The sequence below is a fragment of the Malaya genurostris genome, chromosome 2, assembly GCF_030247185.1.
Source record: "Malaya genurostris strain Urasoe2022 chromosome 2, Malgen_1.1, whole genome shotgun sequence".
Lineage (NCBI taxonomy): Eukaryota > Metazoa > Arthropoda > Insecta > Diptera > Culicidae > Malaya > Malaya genurostris.
Window position 1 is genome coordinate 252713788 of NC_080571.1, and position 27596 is coordinate 252741383.

General features: G+C 39.2%; 3 protein-coding genes across 3 annotated transcripts; 1 reads left to right on the plus strand and 2 right to left on the minus strand.

Annotated features, from left to right (window-relative positions):
• The first annotated feature begins 2037 nt into the window (after positions 1 to 2037).
• LOC131429518 (phospholipase A-2-activating protein) lies at positions 2038 to 4746 on the plus strand. Its single transcript, XM_058593687.1, has 3 exons — positions 2038 to 2645; positions 2707 to 3904; positions 3964 to 4746. The coding sequence occupies exons 1-3, from the start codon at positions 2162 to 2164 to the stop codon at positions 4676 to 4678; spliced, it is 2397 nt and encodes a 798-aa protein (XP_058449670.1). The 5' UTR covers positions 2038 to 2161; the 3' UTR covers positions 4679 to 4746.
• Positions 4737 to 16868, minus strand: LOC131429519 (cytokine-like nuclear factor N-PAC). Its single transcript, XM_058593688.1, has 8 exons — positions 16399 to 16868; positions 15877 to 16002; positions 15444 to 15813; positions 14876 to 15376; positions 14666 to 14806; positions 14372 to 14585; positions 14218 to 14307; positions 4737 to 5873 (listed from the first exon to the last, which is right to left on the minus strand). Exons 1-8 carry the CDS (start codon positions 16437 to 16439, stop codon positions 5674 to 5676), a joined length of 1683 nt encoding a protein of 560 aa, XP_058449671.1. The 5' UTR covers positions 16440 to 16868; the 3' UTR covers positions 4737 to 5673.
• Positions 16869 to 22369: 5501 nt separating this feature from the next.
• Positions 22370 to 26774, minus strand: LOC131429185 (uncharacterized protein K02A2.6-like). The gene is made up of 2 exons (XM_058593235.1): positions 26449 to 26774; positions 22370 to 26354 (listed from the first exon to the last, which is right to left on the minus strand). The coding sequence occupies exons 1-2, from the start codon at positions 26772 to 26774 to the stop codon at positions 22370 to 22372; spliced, it is 4311 nt and encodes a 1436-aa protein (XP_058449218.1).
• Between the last annotated feature and the right edge of the window lie 822 nt (positions 26775 to 27596).

Genomic DNA, 27596 nt, shown 5'->3' on the forward strand with positions numbered 1-27596 from the left:
GCGTATAGTTGAAATGACAATGAAAAACAGGTTACGGTTACTATGGTTCTTTTCTTAGTGTAGGTTCTTATTACGAAAGTCACTTCAGAGAAAAAAGTAGTTACTTGAATAAGCTAGCCGTTATAATGATCATCACGTCACCAAAATTATATTGGACAAATTTTTTTTTCACTATGGTCAGGCGCGTAGCCAGAGAAAATTTTCGGGGGGGGGGGGGGGGTTTTAGAACATGGTGATAAATCAACACATGTACAATTTATATCACAATGTTTCCCATGGGTTATAATTTTTTGTTTCGGGGGGGGGTTTGAACCCCTAAAACCCCCCCCTGTGTACGCGCCTGACTATGGTGATCGCTAAATTGTGCGTGACACTGGTAATAGGCAAAATCAAGTGAAGTGATATGTATGTGAAGTGATTGTGAAAGTGAAAGTGAGAACGGTAATAAGGGCCGATAAAAGCCACCCTAGACTTATACGAAGAAAAAAATTGTCAAAATATATGAATTCCGGGTAGTTCTAATGAGTTTTATTTTTGATATAGTGACAAAAACAATTCTGGTTTGAAACAACCAACATGTGTTGGTAATAACCATGTTCTAGTTTGAAACAAGCATATTTTGTTTGAACACTAGAAAAAAAGTGGAAATAAGTACAGCACAAATGTATGGGCAAAATACTATGTTCGGTCAACCGTGTTTTAATTGAAATCTCTATGGAGAACAACGTGACATTCATAAGGAATGCATACGAAATCTAAAAGTAACGATATATCTTATCGTTTTGATGTGCATTTCAAATAAATATAGAATCATTTCTACTAACCACTGTTTTTATGGTTTTTATACTCAACGACTTTCGGCGAAATTACCTATTCGGTGAAACGACTTTCGACGAAAAGCATTCAGTGAAATGACCCGCTTCCGAGAGAAGTTACATGTTTGTCATAGAAATTTCGCACATAGTTCCTAAAAATGCAGACTTGTAAAAATCATGATTTTTGCAGACATTCGTCTAAATTTACAAACTTTTAGAATCGCAGCGGTCTTTTTTTTTTTGCTCGCTAAACAAATTTCGTGCTCTATTTTTTATAGAGAACTTGATTACGTAAAACTTTTTTTTGAGTTCCAAGACTTTTTAGACCATATTTGGAAATATTTTGCATTTCTACCTGGCATCTGCTTTTTACTTTCACCAAAGATATCATATTAACAAGATATCCAGCTCTCACATTTCCCGAACAAATCATTGGCAACATCTTTTTTGCGAACATGGCGACCTCAGGCGAGTCAGCATCGAATCTCGTACATAGATGTAGGGGAGAGAAATGTCAAATTCGTGCGCGCCATAGCAGCACTGCGCACCCATACAATTGACATGATATGTTGAATGTGATGCCATATTGCCATGTGATGGCGTTGCTGAACTGAAGATTGATTTCGCTCCAAGCTAACAGGGTCTGCTTTCACTCCGATTATTGTCAGAGATGCCAGGTCTGCAGATCTGTTTGCAAATCTTCAGATTTCGTTTAAAGTGCTGCAGACTTATTAAAATCGAGTTTATCGCAGACTTTCGTCAAAATTTACAGACTTTTGAAACGACCGCGCCGTTATTTTTGCTCGGCAAGCCAGTTTTCTGTGTTGTACTTTATAGAGATATGAAAGCCTTTTTTAGGATTCACAGACTTTTGCAACACTGCCTGAAGATATTAGAAATTTTTACCTGTCATCAGAGATGTCAGGTTCACAGATTTTAAATTTTCTGCTTAAGATTTAAAAAATGACAGATTTCTGAAAATGATCACAGATTTTCACAGATTCTGGAATAAATCACAGATTTTCACAGATTTTTGAAATCGAGCGGTTGAGGGAAAAGGTACAGAGCGTGTTGGTAGTAAGATTTTTTTTGTTTTGCTCACCAAATTGATTTTGATCTGCTATTATGGTACGGAAAACGGGCACAGATTTTCACAGACAGGTTTTTGGCTTGATCACAAATTTTTGAAAAAATGACCTGGCATCCCTGCCTGTCATCTCTGATTATTTTTGAGCTGTCCTGTTCTCGAATCAAGTGCAGTGATTCGGCGTTATTTTTGCACATATTTTCTCTAAAACACTACGAAATATAAAACTAAACAACTGACAATAAACCTAAGCCGTGCTATGGTTAAGATCGATGATTTCAAACTCTCTTGTGAGCTTGCTGGTCACAAGTTGGACGTACGAGCAGTAGCCGAGGGTAAAGGTTACATTGTGTCTGGGTCGCGCGATAAAACAGCGAAAGTATGGACTTTACAAGATAAACATTATACCGAAACGGAAACCCTGGTTCGTCATACGAATTATGTCGGTGCAGTTTTGGTAATCGAGGAAAATGACTGGATCTGCACTGCTAGCAATGATGCCACCATCTGCGTATACAAGTATCCGAACTCGATCGAACCATTTGTGGTGCTAAAAGGTCATACCTCGACAGTCTGTGCACTAGCAAAGGGAAATTCGGCAAATGTGCTTATTTCCGGTAGCTGGGATAAAAGTGCTAAAATTTGGACTAACGTCGGCTCGACGCAGGCTAGCGTAACGCTTGTGGGTCATGAAGCAGCTGTTTGGGCTGTAGCACGACTATCCACGGGGAAGTATGTTACGGGTAGGTAGAGATTCATGTTGAATGTATTCGTAATCAGCAATGGATTTATTTTTCCTTCCAGGATCTGCCGATAAGTCAATTTTCGTCTGGAATGAAGCAGGAGAAAAATTGGTTGTCCTCAAAGGTCACAAAGACTGTGTTCGTGGTTTGTGTGCCTTGCCGAAAAATGGGTTTCTCAGTTGTTCCAATGATGCGGTCATTCGTCACTGGAATGATACATACGAATGTGTGAAGGAGTTCCATGGTCATACTAACTATATTTACAGCATTTCTCGAAGTGACTTCTGGGGTGATGATGTTTTCATAACCAGTGGTGAAGACAGTACCATTCGAATGTGGAGTTTAACGCAGGGGGCTTTGGGAAACGAATTGCAATTACCTGCTCAATCCATCTGGTCCGTCGCCGGGTTGCGGAATGGAGATATAGTGGCTGGCTCCAGCGATGCTATGGTTAGAGTTTTTACTACTAACGAGGATCGGACAGCTTCCCAGGATATACAGGAGGCATTCAAGTTGTCTGTTGAAGTGAGAATTAGAGAATCCACGAAGCAGCTTGGCGGTGTAAATGTGAGTGATCTGCCGGGACCGGAATCGTTACTGTCGGAAGGTCAAAATGGTCAAACAAGGATAGTACGTCATGCTGATGGTAAAATTATGTGCTACCAGTGGAGTAACAATAAATGGGAACTCGTCGGTGATGTGATGGGCGCTACCGGAGGAGATACCGGAAAGCAGTTGTACGAAGGTCGTGAATATGATTTTGTATTTTCGGTTAATCTATCGGACGATGCACCCAATCTTAAGTTGCCGTATAATCGTGGTGAAGATCCTTGGTTTGTGGCTCAACGATTCATTCACAAGCATAGTCTTCCGCAAGCTTATTTAGAGCAGGTTGCCAATTTCATCATCACAAACTCTAAAAATGCTCCGATCAAATCCACAGCTGAATCCAAAACTTACTACGATCCTTTCACTGGTGGTTCCCGGTATGTGCCAGGAACAGAAACCAGTTATCAGCCAACAGCTGCCAATACAGATCCACTTACCGGTGGCTCCAGTTACACCACTCAAACACCGAATGCTGGTTTTCCACAAAACGGCAACAGATTGAACAACAGTGGAAATGCAGATCCATTCACCGGGGGTTCAAGCTATACGACTGGTGCGACGGAATTGAAAAAGACCAACGTACATTTTCCTCATAGGCATTTTGTGACAATCGAAAATGCAGATTTGTCTAAAGTGTTGGTGAAATTGAAGTATACAATTGTTGATAGTGGTATGGTAGTAGAAAACTGATCATGTTTTTGTTTTTCAGGGAACTGAATAGCAAGATCGAAAATAAAAGCCTTCAAATGTCCGATGATACCCTTGATGATATCGTAGGATACGTAAGGGAGATAGCAACAGTTTCGGAGCAGAATTCCGCGTGTATCACTGCTCTCAAATATCTGTACACGTGGCCGACGGAGATTATTTTTCCGGTGCTGGATATAACGCGACTGATTGTACGCGATCCTCGCGGCTGTCAGGAGCTGTTTGAAGGGGAATTTATGAATAGTTTGCTGCAGCATATCAATCACTTGCCGGCCAATCAGATGATGGGGGCCCGTTGTTTCGCCAATATGATCTCGCACTCAATCGGGCGGAACATTGTACTGGAACAGATACGTCCGATCGTGGATAAACTGTCACCGATTAAGACCGGTAGTGCAAACCTGCAGGTCGCGCTGGCTAGTTTTTATTTGAATCTGTCGATGACACAACTCGACAAACCGTCGCTTGACTTTTGTAAAGTTTTCTCCGATGCAGTTGCGGAATTTCTGGAATGGGCCACGGACTATGAAGCGATTTACCGCGGATATCAGGCCCTCGGAAACTTGCTGTCCACTCAACAGGGAACACTGGTGGCCAACCATCTCAGAGCGAACAATGGACTGATTGACAAGATTCTGCTAAGCATTAGTGCCGAAGTGAGCGGTTACACGAAACTGAACGAATGTGCAAGCTACCTTTACGAGTTACTAGCTTAGATAGATACATCGGAACCCATACGGACTTCCACTGTCATTTAAATAAAACTGCTAACGATTGGTTTAAACACTTTTATTATGGTCATTGTTCACGAAAATAGAAATCCATTATGCCGTTGTTGCATATTTCGGTTGGTTTTTGTGTTGAAGAATTGAAGTTGCAGAAAACTAATTTTTGTTTGGCTTATACCTGCTAGTTTTTTTTTGTTGTTGTTTAACCCTTACACTGTAAAATTACACCAGTTACACAAGAAATGACACCATTTTGCTTCTTTAACTCTGTTCCGTATCGATGAATGAACATTCGGGTTCTCCAGACTACGAATATTACCTAAATTAATTACTTAATAACTACTCGAAAGTATGCTTTCATTTCTGCAATAAAACTCAAAATATATGAAGCAAAATCAACGTAGAAAGTAGATGGACTCTTTTGTTTATTGGATTGAATTTTTAATAAAACTTATCGCGTAAAATATATAGGCAACATTTTTTTTTTCTTTAAAGAGACGACTTGATTCCTTTTTATTCTAAGGAAAGTGAATTATTTCATGCCTGATCTGGTCCTACCGTTTAAAGTTCCTACATTAAAATATGTGCTTTGCTTAGCTCCTGAAATGTTAGTGTACTTGCATATTTATATATAGATTTGTAGGAGGAGAATGGGGATCGCAAAGATTTACGAATAGCGGGGGAATTGCTTTTTTTTGTCTGCTCGAAAAATATAGGTAATAGGCAAACCGATTGTCTAAACTCACGTCTAACAGTGTGTGGTCTTCTATGTCAATCGGTAAAATCGGTTTCGCTTCTTGTTCTGCGTCAAGAAACGGGGCTCTTTTTGTTACTAATATAAAACAAAAAAAAGCTACACATGAAAAAAATATCCCACTCCGTCAAAACAAATCCATTCCGGTTGTTCCAGCTCAAAAGTCCAGTTCAGTTCCTTGCCCACGGGGCCAGACTACGACCGATTCTCCTCCGCCGATCGGTCGCTGTTAAAACCTTGCCCGCACGTAAACGGCACTCGCGTCATGGGAACCGTACCCAAGACGTTTCGCATGCTTGTACACCTCGTTCGAGGCTGCCGTAATCGGAAGCGATTGCTCGAGCCCATCCGCCATTGCCAGTGCCAGCTTGAGGTCCTTCTGCATGTGCTTCAGTGGCTGATGCGTGGGAAACTCGCCCTTGATGATGGCTGTGAAAAAACAGAGAGAGGACGAATTATTTAGTTTATTATTGAAATTTATTCAGAGGCTACGGGAGAAAAATTCTTACCAAAATATTACGAAACAGTACTTGGCTTAACATTGTTTGCATTGGTATCGAAACATAACTCTTACCACAGCATTCGGAAGAATTCTTACCATATTGTGATTAAATTTTGAGTACTATGAGATAGTCATGAATACCTCAAAAGTTAAGTCATTGGTAGCTAAGCGCACATAACTATTTCCATTTGTTTTACGTTTCGTTTTCAACTCATCAATGTATTAGTAAGCAGTTGATGTTGAACTGCTAATGCCACCTCGTGGTACAACACAAACTGCAAAATATGTATGTGTGTAGTCAGTGGATGCGGTTAGACTTACAGTAGATCCGAATTTGTTTATCAGATAGCTTTCATATTATTGCTGTTATGAAAGCCGAAAGGGTTTTGTGTACCAGAAGCCTTTCAGTCAAAAACATCCGGCCATATAATGAAGGATTTCGTTATACTAGCTTGAATCTGCCGGATTGCTTGTTTGTTTGATTAGCAGTGTGCGTCTTACTCATTTGAGACCTTCAGGGAGAAACATGAAGCTGCTTCTCTAATGTTGGCAATCCACTCCTTCATGAAGTCATTCACTTGTAACATAACCTGATACAAATTCTTGCTTTTTGGAATAGCCTTACAGCATACAGCTTCTTTTCTGGTCATCTAGGGGTTTTGGTTGCACGTAACCGATTTCTTCCGAGCGCATATGACTGTGTTTATTATTTTTTTGTATACATATTGATATATAAATCAATAAGAAACTTCAAAGCATTTTGTTTCTGAAATTTCTTCGTTCCTTGCAAGTGAAAATCTCAGTACGGCGGTAAAATTATAAACGGCATGATGGCACAGCGAACCTAAAACAACATCGTCATTGCCAGGGCTTCGGCCATCGTACAACAAGTTGTCATACATGACAAACGCTGTTTCAATTATAGTAATTCGCTTGCAAACACGTCTAATGAACGGATTGTCAACAGGGTCTCTTGTTATAAAATTTAATATAATATCATTAGATGTACATAGATTTAGCAAAACCGTTCGGCTGCCACGACTGGCTCTTCTAAAACACTTTTTTTTCTAATGTGTTTGTTAATCAATAGGTCCGTCATGTTATCAAATTTTTGAAATGCTGCATGTTTACGGTTGCAATGCGTTGATGAGCAAATAAATCAAATGATAGCGGTAAAAACGCACAAGATATCGATCTATTTTTTCCTAATAGGATTTAAAATGCTAGGCATTTCTCGTGGAATAATCAGAAAATACGAGTTCTTCATGATGAAATCTTCGCTGGTTTATGGTCAGTTTTGTTTTCAATATCCCAACTTCTTCTTCTATGAGAAATCATTCTACAATTGATCTTGTTCTTGTAGATCAATGTAACATATGTAGTGAACTGATTTTGATTCGGATCTTCTATTAGTCACATTCAGAGTTTCAAATTAAGCAATGATTATTTCTAAGCACAAACGTAGGTTAATCCCTAAATGACCATACCTGAATCGGCCAGTATTAGCCGAAAATAACGTTTTCGTACGGCACGTCAGCAAAGATATGGCACTTCGTTGCCAATAAAAAATTGTTTTGCAAATAGCATTAACTTTACATCTGCTTAATAATCGGCTAGGATACAGATCTCTGCACATATGTGTAAACTTAGAACATAAATATTTTGAAATAATATTAAAATTACTGCAAACAAATGTTGAAAAATGTAACCATAGATGAAAAACTTAAAGTTGTATCCGTAAAACTGTAAAACATGTAAGAGAAAGCCAAAATTTGAATAAAAAAAATGTTATGGAAAAAAATATATGGATACAGATCTCATATCGAAAGCAAATGTAAATCATGATATTTAATTACATTTTAATTAAAAAATTTCCCGACGTTACCTTCCCTAGGCTTTGGATGATGAGCTACAGGGCGCGATGGGGGTGGGAGTCAATTTATACTTCGCGTATTGACAAAGTCGGACCATACCGAGATCGATCGTTCGCTTATGAATGTAAAAAGATGAAAATTATTATGTTATCTGGATCGATCACGGAGTGGACAGGATTAATACTGCTTGAAATTGACAATAGATCATTAGGTGGTTTCGAGCATTCTTATGCCTGGAATTGGTCACCAATTTGAATTATCTTAATCTAGTTGGGATGAATATTAATATATAATAGTCGTCCTGAACTGGTGAATTTAATTCAAAAAGGAGGACTATTGTTATCAGGAATAGGAGTAAATTGATATCTTATGAACCGTTTAGGAACTTTCAAAACTTTTGCGATCCGGTTCGGTATCGGTAATGTTTACAAATTGCAATGACGGCGAAACTGATTGATCAGGTGTAAATACACTCTCAAATCGGGAAAGGTTTGAATGTACTTAGATTGACACAGATGTCACCTTCTAATTGAGAGTATGAGATGTGTGTTTCTGGAAGAGAACGGTTCACGTGGACCATTTCATACAATCACACCTAGTATTTCTTCACGAAATACATGTAGTTCTTGTTTCCTAGATGCGTGCTCAACACTAGAACACTGTGCATATTGCGACTTTCCTGGGCAATCTAGTGTTAAATGCGCATACTTACATTATATAATTTAACAAGCTCATTAACACCTGATTTTATTTTATTTTCATAACGAGTAACGAGACTGTTGAATTAAAAACTATCATCGAAGATTTAAGACCAAAGAAGTGTGAGGAAGAAAACCCCTAGAATGTCACGAGGAAAACGAAGAAAAATTATTTTATGTAATAATCTAACTTTTGATAAGTAAAATGCACTACGATTTTTACTATCACTCTTATTATTATTATTATTATTATTATTCCTTTATTCTTGATAATCTATTAGTTTGAGATATTAACAGGTTTCTCCGGCATAGTAAAATAGCAATGCAATGGGGCAAAAGGAAACGTAACGTAACATCGACAAAGATAGAAAAAATCAGAATAGATTAGATTGGATAGTGTTAGTAGACCAAACATATCTACATTGATTTAGGATCTTCAAAGTAATAATCGTAAGTACCGCTTCAGACATAAAAGACTATATAGGAAAGCAGGGCCAAGACCGAAGCAAATACAATGCGAAATTTTCCAAAGTTTCATCGACGAGGACATTTAAGACGCAGAAGCAGTTGATAGGATGACAAAATACCAATACGATACAGACGCACGACTCAATGATTGACTGGTTACAGGGTGAAGCACACACTTCCTGCCCAAGTGACGAACTCTCTGGCGAACAAGCAACAGAAGATATTCGTATCTTTCGTTGCAAATTGATAACCGTAAAGGAATCTGTCGCTTCGGTTACATGCTGGAGGGAACCTATCAATTATAGGTCGGTTTCCTCCTTCGTTACAAGTGTTCATTTGGGCACCATAGCCTAGTTCGTCTGGCATGGAAAGTGCGGATCGTTGTAACCACCCCCCTCGGCCAGAGTAGCCCATAAAGGGGGAAAAAAATTCCCGACGTTACCTTGAGACTTTGCCGTCAATTTTGCAAGTGTGTTGAATACTTATTCTAGAAATTTTTAAAGTGTGTTGAATACTTATTCTGAATTCCAACTTTTTCCCGGATTTCTTGATGAAACCAAATTCCCGACTTTTTCCCGGTCACTTGCCACCCTGAATACTGTATGCAAACTGCTGATATCCCTCTATGGATTGAAACAGTCACCAAGATGCTGGAATGAAAAGCTAAATGAGTAACTATTTAATTTGGGCTTCAAACTTTCCAGACATTATTGTCTTTACACACGACTACAGTCTGGAAACGAAATATACTTAATCATAGTGGCGTCTCGTCCTCATGTAAACCTCGTGCACTGCACAACCGGTCAAATTGAAGAAAATTACGGCATCCCCATCCGCATTCAATTATTTTTTGATTTTAGGTATCAAATATAAAATAATGAGCGATTTTGTCCACAGCACAATATGCACAAATTCACATTAAGATACTTACGCTTGCTGGTTAATGACAGCCAAACGATCTTTTCATATCGCATTACCGTAGCCAATACATGACATTTCTGAACTCGAGCGCTTTGTCTTGTGTACCGAAATTGCGTATATTTACACACATACATCAAACTTAAAATTTCCAGTATCACTTCTCGCTGTGTTAGTGTCTTTTTCGTACACATGAGTTACTGCACAAATTCAAGAAGAGAAGAAGTTACTCCGCTCAGCTCAGAGATTTGTTGTTCTCTCTATCACGTTTGGCTCTGTGAGAACTTGTATGCACGCCGATAGGAGAGACTTCAGTGGCTTATGCTTATGGCAGTTGAAAACAAATTGCTGTCTCAGTTGGAACGTCGAAGCGATTTTATTAATGAAGTTATTGGCAGACTTTCTCGACGTGCAGAGCGTTAAATTCTTTTATTGTATCGATGATACGAAATAAGTTTAATGAAAAAATCTTCATCCGAAAGTATATCGTTATTTAGTTGTACACTGAGGTCTCTTTTTACGCGGGGGATACGTACCGCGTAAAAAAAACCGCGCAAAAAAAACCGCGTAACTTCGAAAATCCGCTTAAAAAAAACTCAAAACAAAAGAAATTTTTTTATGCCCAATATCTTAGAAATGCATGAAACGTCCAGTTCTGGTGTGATCTCAAATTTTTTTTTGTGAACATCGCCTTTGGGACTTTGAGACTGCGTAAGTTAGGAAATCCGCGTAGAAAAAAACCGCAATATGGAAGAATATTTTTGTTTGATGCCGAATGTCTTAGAAATGCATGAAACGTTGAGATCTGGTGTAATCTGTACATATTTTTTGAGTCAAAACGTTGACTTAAAAAAAATTCGGGATAACTCCAGATCTCGAAGTTTCATGCATTTCTAAGACAAAACAAGAAAACCGCGTCACTTGGAAAATTCGCGACCCCAGCCATTTCTATTTCTCAATTTTTAGTTTTCACTTACAATGAACTGTTACATCTGATATCAGTGAACAACTAGTAAATTTTATCACGAGAAGCCACTGCTTAATCCTATATGCGAATGATCTATTGATATGCGGAAGGAAATTGAAAAGCATCCTGGAATTAAAACAAAAGTTGACGGGCCATTTTTGCGATGTCAGACTGTGGAGCAGTTGCCCATTTCTTAGGTATTGATGTAGAGATTACGACACTACTAAACAAGTACACATGTGGCTATCGCAGACGGCGAATATAGATAAAATTCTGAAGCGCTTCGAGATGGTAGATTATAATCCAGTAAAATATCCTATGCAAAAAGGAATACAGCCTACAAAAGAAGGAGAACCAACAACTGATCCATTCAGAGAACTTCTTGGGTGTTTGATGTACTTGATGCTGTCCACTAGGCCGGATATCTGCTCCCTGATTGGATTTGTAGGACGTTTTCAACAAAATCCAACAACTCAACACTGCCAATTCTCTAAAGCGTGTGGTTTATTATATCAAGGGCACAAGATCTCAATACTTAGAATACGAGAGAAATACTTCAGCAGCACCATTGATAGGTTATGTCTGTAAGTGGATACATATTCTTCGTATTCGGCAATCCTGTCAGTTGATCAAGCAAGAACCAAAGTACAGTAGCGACATCGTCAAGTGAAGCTGAATATATTGCTCTTATCTCAACCGTTTCGGAAATAATTTGACTCCAGTAACCCAGCTACTATCTACGACGATAATCAGGGCTGTACTGAAGAATCCAACCAACTCTTTTGCGATCGCTGCGCTGCCCGAGTGGCGAGCTATGAACTGAGCGATGGTGATAATTTTCAGATTTTGCTTGAAGATTCGAACAAAATGCAGGGTTTTTATTTTTTTCTTATGAATCGAATACTAACATACAAAAACCTGTGAAAATTTGGTAAAAAAATCGATCATTAATGATTCAGTAACTTTCCGTGGTATGTTTGATGGATATTTACGGAGAAATCGTAACATGAAATACCAAATTCGAAGAAGTGAGGTTGGGTACTGTTTTCATATCTGAGATATTCTTTGCTTTTTTGGGTGGGATTTTGAGACTAATTGATAAACTATGATCAAAAGTTTGATGACTAGTCTATTTACTCATGTTTTATCATCTAAATCAAATCTGTATGTGAATTGAAAATTTCAAATTTCATCCGAGATTGTCAAGAGTATAGGACAATTTGAAATTATATGTTTGATGACAACACGTGAATAATCGTTTTTCTCACCCATATTTGTAAGGTTTTGCCGTCTGCATGCTTTCAAACTCAAGTAAATTGAAAAATTCGTCAAAAATGTCTCTAAATACATGGGATATGTCAAAACAATCACCATAACGCTATCTCGTGGTGACCACGCTGATTGGATTGTTCAATTGAAATGGCCAAAAATCCAAACGGTCAAAGCATATCGATGTAAAGCATCATTTTGTTCGAAAACATCTTTCAAGTGGAAAGCTGAAAATCGAGTACGTGAGGAATGAGGAACAGCTGGCTGATCATTTTCGCCGAACCAATGGAGAAATGTCGCCTACAAAAACTGGCAAAACGTTTTGGAATATCAGATTGAGATGAGGTGTTATTAAAGTAGCAATCGGTGCTAAACAGCGTTTGAAATATCTTAGATTATCTCTTCGTTGTTATCTAAGCCAACGAGCGACATTTCAAATAATTCAACCTATGATATCCATTGCAATTAGAGCAAGAAAGCGCATCTCCAGCCCATATGACAAATTTTTGTACCACAACCGAAGCCTTGGCAACGACGACATTGCGTTAGGTTTGCAATGTCGTTATGTCGTTTGTAATGTTCCCACCGAACTTGTATGTGAAACGTGAAACGTAAGTACGTTTCCAATATTTTCAAATTGTTTACTCCACTTCGATTGAAGTGTACACTGACGTCTTCTTTCACACGGTTTCCTTTATGCGGTTTTTTCATGCGGCTTTCCAAAGATTTCCAAAGTTACGCGAATTTTCAAAGTTATGCCGTTTTCTTGTTTTGTCTTATAGCGTTCTAGTTTTTAACGGTGGCACAACACCAGTGTAGGGATGACAAGGATGCCTCGATTACTACCAAATTGGAGCGAATATAGTCGGTGCTACATTACACGGGGCAGTGCTAAAAACAAAAACCGCGTTAGAAATGCATGAAACGTCCAGAACTAGGGTGTTAGAAAATTTTCGATTTTTGCAAAAAAAAAAGTGTTTTTCGAGATTACACCAGATCTGTACGTTACATGCATTCAGAAGACATTTCTCGATGAACATTAGAAAAAGTCGCAAGTGCAAATGACAGTTACTCTTGGTTTAATTTCTCTTTCAAATATTACGGTAAATTCCAGTAATTTTCAACAAATTCTACAGTGCCTAACGAAATTTGATGGCTTTTGCTATTATCCTATGTGAAGTGTTAGATGGAAGGATTGCTTGAGAAAGTAGACAAAGTGAAACTCTCATTTGCACTTAGGACGTTTTCTCGTGTTTGTCTTCATTTGACATCAAAAAAATTTTTTTCTCAATTTCGGAAATCTCAAAATTCGAAACTAACAAATTTTTGTCGAGATAGCACTAGATCTGGATGATTCATGAACTTTTGAAAACATTATTTATCAACATTTTTTTTTATTTCTAAAGTATTTTTTATGTGGATTTCCAAAGCATTTTATGTGGATTTTTCCTTCGCTTGAAAAAGGCCTCAGTGTATTGGATAAAGTTCCTGGGAGGTACCTGAGCGTAGCCTATTAATGCCATTCGCTCTTTTTCATAAATATCACTTAGGGAAGAAAGAAAAAAACAAGAAATTATTCTAGATCCTTCCAAATTTCATCATTACTTTAATAGTTTGTTAAATATTTCGAGACACCCTTGAAAGCTCTATTGGATTTTACGCAATACGAAAAAAATTGAAGCTTCTCAGACGAATACCGAAGACGTCCGTGATTTTCCAATCCATCCACCTCGGCTCGAAATTCTCCTCTTCATTCGATTTGTTATGAAACTTTTACTTCCGAAAGGAACGGAGAAAACTTGGAAAGCGCAGAATGCTTGTTTTTTTCCCAAAACAACAAGCGTTCATTCAGGGATTAAGAAAAATTGTGCTTTGACTTTGTTAGAAGGCCCTTCCAGAATGAACCAAAGTCTTTTATGATGTATTTAAATTAACTAGTCTAAATCAGTCTTGGAATAGACTCCTAGTTTGAATAAGTCTCGAATCAAACTGTTGTAAATACGAATTCCAACTAGTCACCATACTTTTTGTAAGTCAGACTAAAAAAAAAGACAATAAAGGCACCGGTCCTACTTACAATTTCCCTTCTGAAGAAGCATCTCTGACGACATGTTGGTAAGTTCCAACACTTCTAAAACATCCTTTTGCTGTAATCCCGCTCGATCAGCTACAAAATGAACAAATAAACGATTGACAAATCTAAAACCATACGGTCAGCATAAAACCCGTACCTAACGCCAACCCTTCGGCAATTCCTGCCAGTGTCACGCCGGAAATCATCTGCAACACCAGATTCATCTTAGTGGCATTGCCAACGTCGCCCAGGTAGAATGAATTGCGCGAAATAGCTTCAAAGCAGGTTTGACATTCCTCGAATAGCAACCGCTCACCGGCAGCCAGGATTATCAGTGTACCCTCCTCGGCCTGGTTCTTTGATCCTTGAATCTAGTGACAAGTGGTAGAAGCGGCATGATTCAATAATTCATTATTCTAATTAAAAACGAAAAACAAACAAATCATCTTACTTGTGCCTCCAAATACCGTCCACCTTTGGAGATAATCTGCTCTGCAATGTCTTGCGATGTTTCCGGATCGATTCCCGTCATCTCGACGTAACCCTTCCCGACAAGATTGGCCGACATAACTCCACAGTTACCGAATACCATCTGCCAAGTATTAGATTAGCAATGCTATTTCCGGAACATTCGGAGCAATCACACTAAGTTCATACTTACATCTTTTGCCACCTGTGGATCCGAAACGCACGAAAACGTCACGTCGGTCATTTCTATTACATCCGTGGGAGTATCGGCCACTTCGGCACCGGCTTCTTGGAATTTCCTGCACTTGGTGGCCGTCCGGTTCCAAACGACTACTGAATGTCCCGAGTTGAGGAGGTTCTTCACGATGCCACAGCCCATGATACCGAGTCCGAGAAAACCAAACTTTAACGATGAAGCCTGAATGTTGCGCGATTGCAAGGCATTCGACACGCTTGACATATCAATTTCTGGAGTGGCCGGACGTGCCACCGTTACCGGACGGTTCAGCAGATGCGAAACAGGTACGTTGCGCCGAACCGGCGAGAAAGTATCCAAATCTAATGACGAAACGTCACCCGAGTCATTCAACAGCTTCCGTTTGCGTTTCGGCGACGGTGTGCTGGTAATATCTGCCTCGACTACCGTCGCTTTCGTCTTGTTGCCTATCGAGCGAGCTTTTGTAGTAGAAATAACCTATTTTTAAGTTTAAATAACCATTACAACATTGCAACAACATTAAATTAAAAAAAAAACAAACCACCTTGTCAGCGTTCAACTTGATCGGCAATGATGCACGTACTTTCTTCTTGACGGCAGATTTTTTCCCGGTGACCGGAGTGCTTGGAATTGCATCGCCCGTTTCCAGCGCGGCCGGTGTCGAGGTATTGTTGATGGAAGTCGCATCATCGGATGCGCTTTCATCCGGTGTTCCTCGAAGTTTATTAAACTCGACATCCGGATCAGGCCGGTTCTCCTGCTCGGAGGAAAACAATGTTTGAAACTTTTCCGGACTGGAAATGTATTCTTCGATTTTCTGAACCGCTTCCTTAAAACCGGCCGATTTGCACGACGACAGTAGCTTTTCCTTAAACTCGTGATATGGCTTAATCTGAGTTTCCTCGATCCATGCACTAAAATAAACACAAAAACAGTTTAAGGATGGTTTTTTCAAAGTGCTGCCAGGAAGCACTTACTAGTTATTCGAACCAAAAAAGAAGATGCATCTTACGGGAATATTTTTCTTGACTGCAATGCGACGCAGTTCCGCCGGTGGTTGAGAAATACGACCCGGCCACGGTGAGAAACCTTTCATCTTCGCCCTGTTTGTATGTGCAAAACGAGAATTAGTTTCTTTTTCTGTATTTTAGCTAAGCATAATAGAAGCGGAAGAAGAAAACAAAAAGAATATTCAAATCAAAACTGCTGGTACCATGGTGAATGTTGAACTTTGTTAGTAACGTCAACACATCAACGGTGCTTCTAACGAGGATCCTCCCATGTAAGATACAACAACTTTATTGTTTATCCAAGCTTCCGACATTCGATTTTCAACTTCCCAAATAGTTAACTTTCTTATCAGTAACCAAATGTGAGGTTATGATTACGAAATGACTTCTCCCGCTTCTTTCACCGCAGAGCAATATTAGACTAGCACCAAATTAGTTCACCCAGTAGAAACAGATATGGTTCACGCTAACATTGACCGAAATACTTACCAAACGAGATCGTTAATGGCATATCCTTTACCATCTGCCATTCTAGATTAGCTCGCCCTTTCCGTAATCCTAAATTGGATGTGACGCCACCAGTTTATTTTGTCAGGGATCACAGGGCGACCCGTACTTCTTATTCTGCCAATATGAATTCACTACGCAATGTGCGTACGAAACTATCTGTACTTTCTATCCACCCGCGCAATTGATGAGATACGTTTTCGATCAGCAAATAACTGTACGCACTTTTCCTGCAGAACTCACTTTTCTCCACGATCAGCTAGGATTTTTTTCGTTTACTGGTGTCACGCGAACAGTTTGACCACCGGCAGTCGTTCCCCGGATAAAAGATCCGTATTTCAAAATCAATTTACTGCGTTGATTCAAAATGAAAAAAGAAGCCGCAGAAAACGACGCTCTGGATGGATGCAAAGCTCCTGCTAGCTAGAACCGCGATAATAAAAATGGCGGACTGCTGGGTTGTTATGATTTTTCGCTGCGATTGCTTCTGGTGGGTGCAATTCCGACGGTCTTTGCTCGCTGACAGTTGAAACGTCCGAAATCGGTGGGTACTTCAGACGAATTATGATGCATTAAACCCTATAAAAAAACTTGTTAGCTTGTATATTATTCATTACAATTTACCATTACGCGTTTTTGGAATTCCGAAAAATTGCACAAAGCACTTCCGGTGAAGCTCTCATCATCGGCCTTAGACTTAGTCACGTTAGTGACACAGAAAATTAAAAAAAAATTGCAAAATAGCAAAAAAACAAACAAAAAAGTTTTCTTATCCATTTGGTATTGAACAATGTATTGTGCATGCAGATAAAAATCGGAAGCGACGTCTTTCTCGCCTGATTATGCTGCTCCAGCGAAGTTCACTGTGCACCAATGGTATGTAGACTGTCATGCGATATATTAATCATTCGTAATTGTACGAAAATTCACTCCCTTGTAACATTCAGTGTCAAACCCATTGGTTCCCAAACATACATTATCAACTTTAAGCGCATTCAGAAATTAATATTCCATCGTTATGTGCTTCGATAGTGAAGGCAAGACAATGTATTCATTTATGTTGAAGCACGTGGTTAATAAACAAGACAACAAAATATGTATAAAGTAACATGATTCTATCAGTTGATGTATAGGAAATGACAGTTCAACTGACGTCGCTCGGCAACGTCGCTGCGCTGGACTGTCCAGCGAATTGCAGATTAGTGCTGCAGCGACAATACTTTGCTCGAGAAACCTACTACATAACAAAAAAAATCGCAAAAAGCATAACATAAAACTAACGGATAACTTTGTAAAAATTAGCCTGAAAATGCATATCCTTAAAACTTCATATAAAAATTTTTGAGATTTCCGGAATAGTATTAGAAAATGCATGAAACGAAATGTTTCAGAAATGCATAAAACGTCGAGGTTCGATGTCATATCGTAAAAAAAAGTTATCTTGAAGCCCATAGAGTTGGCTTAAAATAAAAATTCAAGATAACACACCAACAGATCTCGACGTCCCGTGCATTTAAAAAATAACAATAAAACTACATTACTTTGAAAATTTGCACAAAATAACCGAGGGGAACGACACATCTGAATTATCATAGCTATCAATGCAAAATTGCATAAAAATTCATATATACGATCGAAGCACCTTCTATACAAATTACCAGGTTCGAATACTTGTTCATGCATTGTTTATACGCTACTATTCACGATCTATACTTCTCATTATACACATATAAACATCAAAGCAGCCAATGTTTCTATAATAAATAAATCTAGAATTACACAAATGTCAACACTATTTTCATTCACAATCTGATAACATTACAACTAATTATGACGCAAAGTTTCAACAATTACAAGATAACAAAATACAAATGAGAAAAGACTTAGCATAGATTATCAGTCTTTTTTTAAATTATTATTTAGGTGAATGATTAACAAAATAGCAAATAAAATTAGATGAGCTATGCTCCCGGCGAACGAATTAGTTATCGGAAAATCTTTTTCGCTGCTCTGGAACGAAACATGAAAATGATTCCAAAAATAAAATATACAAGACACAAATCATATCACATCGAAATGAACCAGATATATCATTTCACAAACAGCTTAATAGTGAAAATTTTGAATAGGGCTTTGCTCAGTGGTTATCTATTATTTTAAGAGAAATAAGAACTCAGCAGAACATATTTTCTAATTTTAATATTTTGATTATATGAAACAGTTACTCCTAAATAATGTAGTAAAGCGGAGTTTATCGATGGTTGTATTAAATACGATACATAATTTTGTATATCAACAGATTTACTAATGCTAAATAAATCTAAAATGAGGTCATTATCAAACTGCACAATTTCAAAAAGACTCCCCAGTAATTACACGCCATTAGATCGTGCACCCTCAGGAGCTTTTACTGGAATCGTAGCTAATGATAACGAACTTTTCTTCCTGTTGAGATATCTGAATCCGTAAACCTTACAAACGGTTTTTTAATCTTAACAAAATGAACTACGAGTTTAACGTCTCTACATCAGTTGATCTTGAAACGACTGTGGGTTCAAGAACGTCGTCGGATTCATCATCATTGGCAGTATGTTTTACTAAGCTCTCCAGTTGAACAATTAACTTCATTATCTGATGTTTTTATCAATTCATGATTCACTTCATTTGGTGCATTTGTCCATTCAGTAGATATATCATCCAGCAAGTTTTCATTTATAGTTTCAATAATTATGGATTCAGTACGTATTTCGTCGGTCATGCGTCGTTTAGCTATTTCGAGCTCAGCATTTTCTGAACTCAATATGTCCGACCATGCTCGCTTCTGGCTACTACTATCAACCACAAATTGTACTTTGTGTACGTTTTTGATGTGTGCAAAGAAGTTCGAAACTCTCCATCGACCAGTTTTCTCGGGACGGCAAACAATATAATTTTTTTTGTCACATAAATGACATTGAATTTCTCCGAGAATTCCATTATCGTCTATACTAATACGGATGTCTATTGAAGCAAGCGAATTTAAAAACAATTCCTGGGCTGTAGATCCATCGAATCTAAGAAATCACATCAAAATTTAAAATTTTCAACATGTATTGATGTTTTGACCATTTAACCTTTTCTGGTAGAACGCTATAATTTTCTCGCGCACAGAATTTTCATCACCTATCGTTTGTGTTTTCCCAATTAAAGAATGGTTTCTCTGGCTTCGCTTAATGTAGAAATCAATGCCTTTCTTTTTAACGGCATTTGACACCAATTTAATGATGGCTTTTTCACCAGCCATAGAACTGAAATCAGCTGGATTGCGTCGAGTCTTTGGAAACAATGACGTAATTCAACGCTAGCTGATCCAGGAGAAACACGTCTCATGTCGTTCTCGATTTCTCGTATTTCGTTGTCGTCTATATTACCTAATGCGGCGGTGATGTACTCAGAGTACTCCAAACAAACTCTAACTGTTTCTGGTCCGACATCTTTTTGTAAGTAATTCCAAAAATTATCCTGATAAGAATCAAACTTAGTTTTCCTTATCTATAGTAAAAGCGATAAGTCTTACCTTAATAAAGGAGATCAATAACAATGCACCGAAACTTGATTCGAATTCCGGACCTAATGAAGATACTGGTAAAATATGCTTTGAGTTCAGTATAGATTGACAGAACACACAGTACACATCACGATGTTTGCTATGATTGAAATACGTTTCAATAAGTGCCTACCAGTCTATCTATACGAGACAATACGTATCATATTGATACAGACTACTATATCAAAAAAATATTTCGTTCAACCACGTGCGATACTTCTGTAAAGTTGTGTTATAATATCAATAACAGTTTTAACCAGACTCATTTTAACGGTCAATGCGTATGTGTCGTTCCCCTCGAAAATAACAGCACATCTTTTTCGTATAAAAAAATCACGCAGAAATATTTTTTTTCCGGTTTGAACCTATTCATTGCAAATTTTCTATCTTATTATCATCATAAAATTTATCACTTCTCCCGACCTACACTACAGCTTAAAACTATTGAATTAACTTGTTTTTTTTTGTTGTAAAATAATGCTCAGTTCCATTTTGAATGCAAATTTAATGCACATTGCTTTAAAGTATGTAGGATTAGTGTAATTATACAATGACAATTTAAAAATAGAGTTGTAAATGTGCAGTGATATAATGCATATGGTTACGGGTACTCATTTTACTATATTTAAATCGACGACACGATCAGACACTCCGAAAATCGGAATAAAAAGTGTTCGTGAGCGATTTACCACCAGTTACCATAAATATAGCGACCCCTTGAAAATGACCAAAACTAACTATTCGAGCAACAATGTTTGAGTTGCTATGAACTAGTTACCATGGAGCACCAGAATAAATAAACAAACAGTTTGAAACAGTTGTGGAATAATTTCACATTTCATGGTTATTAAAAATATTTTTCAAAAAACTGCAAAAAATAACAATAATTCATTTAAATGATATTCTAATTCGTATAAATGAATTTCTAATCGCTTTGTGTTTTTAGTTCGATCTCGAAAAAAGTTCTCTGGAACCAAATACTTAGGAAGGAAGCTAAAAACCTTAAATGAGTTGATTGAAAAGTCCCGATTGAGTTTGCTGGAAATTCTTAGGGAATATTTACTTTTTGAGCGTTATTTCATGGAAGAAAGCGTCCTGAAAGCGATAATTGTGCACAGCATTGAAACGGGGCAGCAATGCTCCAGCATGTTGGATGATGAATTTTTCATTATTCGGAAGTGCATTCGACGTTCAAATGGAACGCAATCGCTAGACGGAGTGTGTGCTGTTGTTAATAACGCTGCTAGTTGCTCGGAACAAGACTTCATAAATGCTTTGAAACCAGCTCTGAAATCTGGTTACCCTACCGGTTACATAGATCTAGCCCAATCGGCACTTCAAAGTTCAATCCAGCAAGAGCGATTACAAACGAGTGACGATAGCCGAGTGGCAGGTCGTGTCGTCGTTTAAATTGTTATAATTTTCAGTTCATCTCAGTTCTTGGCGCTAATATTCTTCAACATTTTTCAATGCGTGTATTCAAACTTGTACAACACCGTTTCGTGTCGATACTGACCCGGATAATTGTTCTCTCAAGTTAGGTATTTGAAAATTGCGAAATAATATTTGCGTTCATTCACTGAACTGTGTCGACTCAATATCGAGAAGGAGAAAATACCTAAGTAACCACGACGCATAAGAACCCAATTTCAGCTTTAAAAACTCGTGTAAAGAAATTGATTATATGCAGCCGAGTTACATATGCTTCCGTAATGCTATTTTAAAGCTGAAAAGGGCGATTATTAGACTCTTCTAGGATCTAACAGGTGAAGCAGGAATTGCACATAATGTAGCTATAATGCAAACATCTACTTTATCGATGATAACAATTTCAACTGTAGATTATAAATGTCACCTTGCAATAAGAGTGCAAAAATAATATGTTACAAATGAAATTCAAATATTGAAAATGATATTTAATGTTCAACATAAATAAATGAATATTAGTTATTATGCTGTTTATGACGTATTATTTTTATATTTATTTGGATTTGAACCCTTGAAGACCGCGGCTCTCGTAGTTCGCACCTTCTCCTGAAGCTAAACTAAACTGGATACATGGCATGACTTGTTTGCAGATAAGAATCTTACCATATCACTAATAGCTTCTGTTACGACGGGTTTTCGGAGGTAGCCGTGACCATGCGGTTATTAGTAAAACACGTCGTAAACGAATAAAAACTATACTATATTAGACGCATAATAACAGGAATAAAAGAGTGACTGTCCAGTCTGTATAACGCCGGAAACACAAGTGGCATCAGTTACTATCATCGCGTGAAATGTCAGTGACGAGCCCAGTGTTGCCATTCGTTGAGTACAACCATGTTGCCAGAGGATTATTCCATTTGCCCCAACATCTCCCTCCTAGTAGCGTTGATACGGTGTAAACCGCTTAGGTGGTCTTCGGACTCGCGAAGAGCGCCAGGGTTGATGTACACTTGGTGTAACTGCCGTAACAGTCTCAGAAGTAGATGTGGTTGTAGCGGTTGACGACATATCTGGTAATAGCTGTTGACTGTCTGAAGTCTCAGGGAACGACGGTGACAACGACGGGGTTCTGACAGTGTCACTGGTTAAAGCTGCTTTCGGTGTTACTTCAGATCGAGGAGTACTCGTTGTTGTTGTTGTTGTTGGTAATTCCCAGGCATCGAGCAGGATACTTAATGGTAACTGTCGTGTCGTAGTCTGCAGGCTTGTTCCGGATGCATTAGCGGAATGTCTTCGATTCCGAAGCTGGTTGATATGACACCGAACAAGACGATGACCTTCTCCCAGAACGTTGTACATCACTCGACCAACTTTCTCGATGACGGTACCCGGAATCCATTTCCAAGTATTTTTAGCATAAACCTTCACGAACACGGCATCTCCTTTGTTCAGGGACCGTGAAGCTACTTGCTGGTGCTGGAGCGATTCTTGCGTACAGTTCGGTGGAGGACGTAGAAGTTCCAAACACGTTCTTAGGCGTCGACCGAACATCACTTCCGATGGTGACAAACCATTTGGTGCTGATTGATTTGGTGTACTTCGATACGTCAGCAGAAATGTATCGAATGCAGCGTTAATTGATCCTCTCCCTTCTTGAATTTTATTAATTGCACGCTTGAAAATATCGACGAACCGTTCAACCTGACCGTTTGATCGAGGGTGAAACGGTGCGGTAGTGACATGATCAATACCGTTTTCAGCACAAAACTGCTTAAACTCAATACTGGTGAACTGGGTACCGTTGTCGGATACTAGCTTCTCTGGCATTCCCAGGCGTGCAAACAGGCCACGTAGAATGTTGATCGTTGCTGTACTTGTGATTCGCCGTGTCTGTACAATTTCAGGCCACTTGGAGTAAGAATCGACGACTAGGAGAAAATATTCACCATCGATGGGTCCGGCATAGTCAACATGGACCCGCTGCCAGGGAGACGATGATTTTGGCCAGGGTACTGGTGGAATATGCGCTGGTGATTTGGCGGCTGCAGCGCAATGCACACACGTTCGTACGTATTCTGCAATTTCAACGTCCAGTGATGGCCAGAACACGTAGCTTCGGGCCACTGCTTTCATCCGTCCGATTCCTGGATGGCCTAGATGAATTTGGTTGAGACATTGCTTGCGAAGCAGCGAAGGTATTACCAGACGATCGTTGTATAGAATGCACCCTTGCACTGTTGTAAGAGAATCTCGTTGATTGAAATAACGTTGAAGCTCGCGATCTAGGTTGGCTGGTAGTGCTTTCGGCCAGCCCTCCTGAATGAATCGGTAAACCTTGCTGAGGACCGGATCTCTGTGAGTTCTGTCTCGTACTGTTCTGAAACTGAGAGGTAAAACGTCGAAGGATTCGGAAACTACTGACCTGACGTCATTTTCAAGTGTCATTGCTGCTATGACATAATCTTCATCGGGCTTTACATGGTGGTTGATTAGCCTTGACAGTATATCAGCATGCCCGAACTTGTCTGTAGCCACATACTCTATTTCAAACTCGTACATAAGTAGTGTGAGGGCCCAGCGCTGTAGACGGCTTGCAGTGTATACTGGAATACCCTTGGTTGAGCCAAAGATGCGTAGGAGCGGTGAGTGATCTGTTTGCAACAGAAATTTACGACCAAACAGCATGCGATGGAATTTTGTAATCGCAAATATGATGGCAAGTCCTTCTCGATCGATCTGGCTGTAGTTGCGCTCGGCGGGTGCTAGCGCTCTAGAAGCATGCTGAACAACCTTGACCGAACCATCCGGAAAACGATGACTGATGGTCGCTCCAAGGCCAATCGATGACGCATCCGCAGAGACTATGATCTCCAGAGAAGGGTTGTAATGTGTTAAAAGCAGGTCAGACGAAAGAATTTGCTTGAATGTATTAAATGCACGATCGCATTCGGATGTCCATTTGAAGCAGGTAGATGTCTTCAGAAGTTCGTCGAGGGGGTAACGAAGAGAACGCATATTCGAAACAAATTTTCCATAATAGTTTATAGCTCCGAGAAACGAACGTACTCCGGACACATCAGTAGGAGCTGGCATCTGCTTAATCGCTTCGATTTTAGCAGGATCGGGACGTATTCCATGTTGATCCAGTAAGTGCCCCAAGTATTTAATTTGTTTACAGCCAAACGAGCATTTTTCTAATCGCACTGTGAATCCAAATTCTTGTAATCGTTGAAAAAGTGCGTTGAGGTTGTTCCAATGCTCTTCCTGAGTAGTTCCGCCAACTACGATATCATCAATGTAACCGCAAGTTTGCTTGAGACCAGCCAACATAGTATCCACTAGTTGCTGGAATGCTCCAGGTGCTGTTTTCACTCCGGGTGCTAGACGATTCACTTTATAAATGCCTCGATGAGTATTGATCGATAAAAGTAAACTCGACGCCTCGTCTACTTCCAATTGCAGGTATGAATCAGACATATCAATTATGCTGAAGAATTTACAATTAGCAAGTTTCACGAATATATCTTGCGGAAGCGGAAGGGGGTACTGATGAGGTTGCAAAGCTTTGTTCAATCCGGTCGAGTAGTCCCCACAAATCCTAATAGCACCATTTGCCTTACGTACGACCACGATCGGAGCAGCCCACTCCGAGTAGTCGATAGGTGAGATGATATTTAATCTTTCCAGACGGTCGAGCTCTTCGTCGACAGAGCGGTACATTGAATATGCAACTGGTCGCTTTGGACGAAACACTGGTATCTGGTTCGGCTTGAGGTCTAGTTTCACCTTGGTCTTAAGACAGCGGCCAAGTGTTGAGCTGAACACGGAAGGATATTTCGCCTTGAGACGATTAACAATTGAGACTGTTGATTTTTCACCAATCTGACGGCAAAACGTATTCATCGGAACCGTGTCAAACTGGAACAATTCGATCAGGTCCAGTCCCAAAATATGTAGGTTTTGATTCACAACAAATAAAACACTCTTTTTGGTCAAACCGTTCACTGTGATCATGCAATCAAACTCTGACAGTAGTTTAAGAGGATCACCTGATGCTGCTTTAGCACACACCGTTGGGTGTCTTGTTAATGGTTTTCCGAGCCTGTTCCAGGTCTCAAGTGACACAACACTAATGTCTGATGCGGTGTCGAACTGTAATTTCACTGATACACCATTAAGTTCAACTGTCACAAATTTTCTGCGTTCGTTTATTGAGTTCACTTTTACTATTTTGGTATCCACACTGTTTGTTTTCCTCCTTTCTTTCTTCGAAGACGGCTTCGCTGTGCGACAATAGCCTTCTTTATGTCCGTAGCGATTGCAATCCGAACATTGATGAGTTTGGTATTGACAATAGCGAGTATAATGCATAGCACCGCACTTCCAACAAGGGCTTGGTGGTACTTTGTTACCTGCGTAGAATGATGCTCGCTTTTCATCGCGTTGCTTCGGAAATCGCTGCTGATGAGAATAACGAAATAGTTGTTCCTGATTTTTCCGTGGAATTTCTTGAGATTGTTGCTGAAACTGGTGCTTTTTCCGTATGGCATTGATCGAGCTTCCAGCATTTTCGATCATGGCAGTATCATGCCGAAGAGTTAGAAGTCGTTGACATTCAGCTGATAACTGTTCTAGCGTGACGTCGGTCCTTTCTTCGATTCGAGTGAGCAACCTTGTACGGATTTCGCTGTCGGCCTCGTCTTTCAAACCGCAAACAAAGACTAAACATTTAAACTGCTCTTCCGTCATTTTGCCTAACTCGAATTCTACGCAGCTTTTATTGATTCGGCAACCATACGATACGTAATCCTCGGTGGGACCTTTTACAAGCTGTAGGCAACGATAGCGCTTACTGACGGTAGATTCCGTTGTACCAAATAAATTTCCGAGCTTGCTGATTGTTTCATCGAAAGTAAAATCACTAGGTTTTCGGCAAAATAAAGTTGTGATAGCGCTCATGTTCCGAAATTCCAAGCTTTCGCATTAATAACCTCACTCTTGCAGGTTCATCTAACCTCTCTGCGTCTTTCGAGAATAAATCTTTATAACGTGAAAACCATGCTCTGAAGGTTATGTTGTTTTCGACGTCATATCGGAACTCTTTAATATTTCCTGCTAGCGAGTCGAGGACTGCTTCAGGGTTCGCGGGTACATTCACCTGTATGTTACGTAGCATATTATCCTGCTGCTGGAGGAACACACGTTGCTGTTCGTGGGTTTGCTGCTGGTTTTGCAGGAGCTGATTAGTCACGAGCGACTGTTGCTGAAGCTGTTGAAGAATCTGAACGATGATCATGTCCGTTGGTAAGTGCTGTGGATGATCAGAATCCACGCCGGACATATTGACTGGAGCTTGGTTCGGCATTAACATCACAAAACTTTTCCGATTACACGTGGATGACGCGATTTTTTTCCCGGGCGGATTTTACCGCTAACTTGGACGAGAAAAAAAAATAACTCGCGCTCACGAATCTCGTCGCCACTGTTACGACGGGTTTTCGGAGGTAGCCGTGACCATGCGGTTATTAGTAAAACACGTCGTAAACGAATAAAAACTATACTATATTAGACGCATAATAACAGGAATAAAAGAGTGACTGTCCAGTCTGTATAACGCCGGAAACACAAGTGGCATCAGTTACTATCATCGCGTGAAATGTCAGTGACGAGCCCAGTGTTGCCATTCGTTGAGTACAACCATGTTGCCAGAGGATTATTCCATTTGCCCCAACAGCTTCAAAGTGTTTTAACAATTTCACATAATATGTAGGGTAACAGAGGTATTTTGGCCACTTCATATATTTTGGCCCACCTAACAAACTTTATCAATTTCATCGGATTTTATCGATGTTAAGTAACCCATGTTGCATCAATTTGAAGCTAATCACATTAAATTACCTATTACGGAAGGGGGTTTCAAAGATATTATAACATTTGGGGGATATTTTTACAAAGTGGGCCAAAATAAAATCAATCTTAAAGTGGGCCAAAATACCTCTGTTACCCTATATATGTTACCAACGCATAACGCTGCAAAATGTTAACAGTGTGATTGAAGTAAATAAAAAGCCAAATTTTCCTCGGTAATCCATTTTACTTCTGTTCTACTGACATATATTGGTAAATAAAGGTAAATTTAGACTAGCTTTAAATTATAGAACTA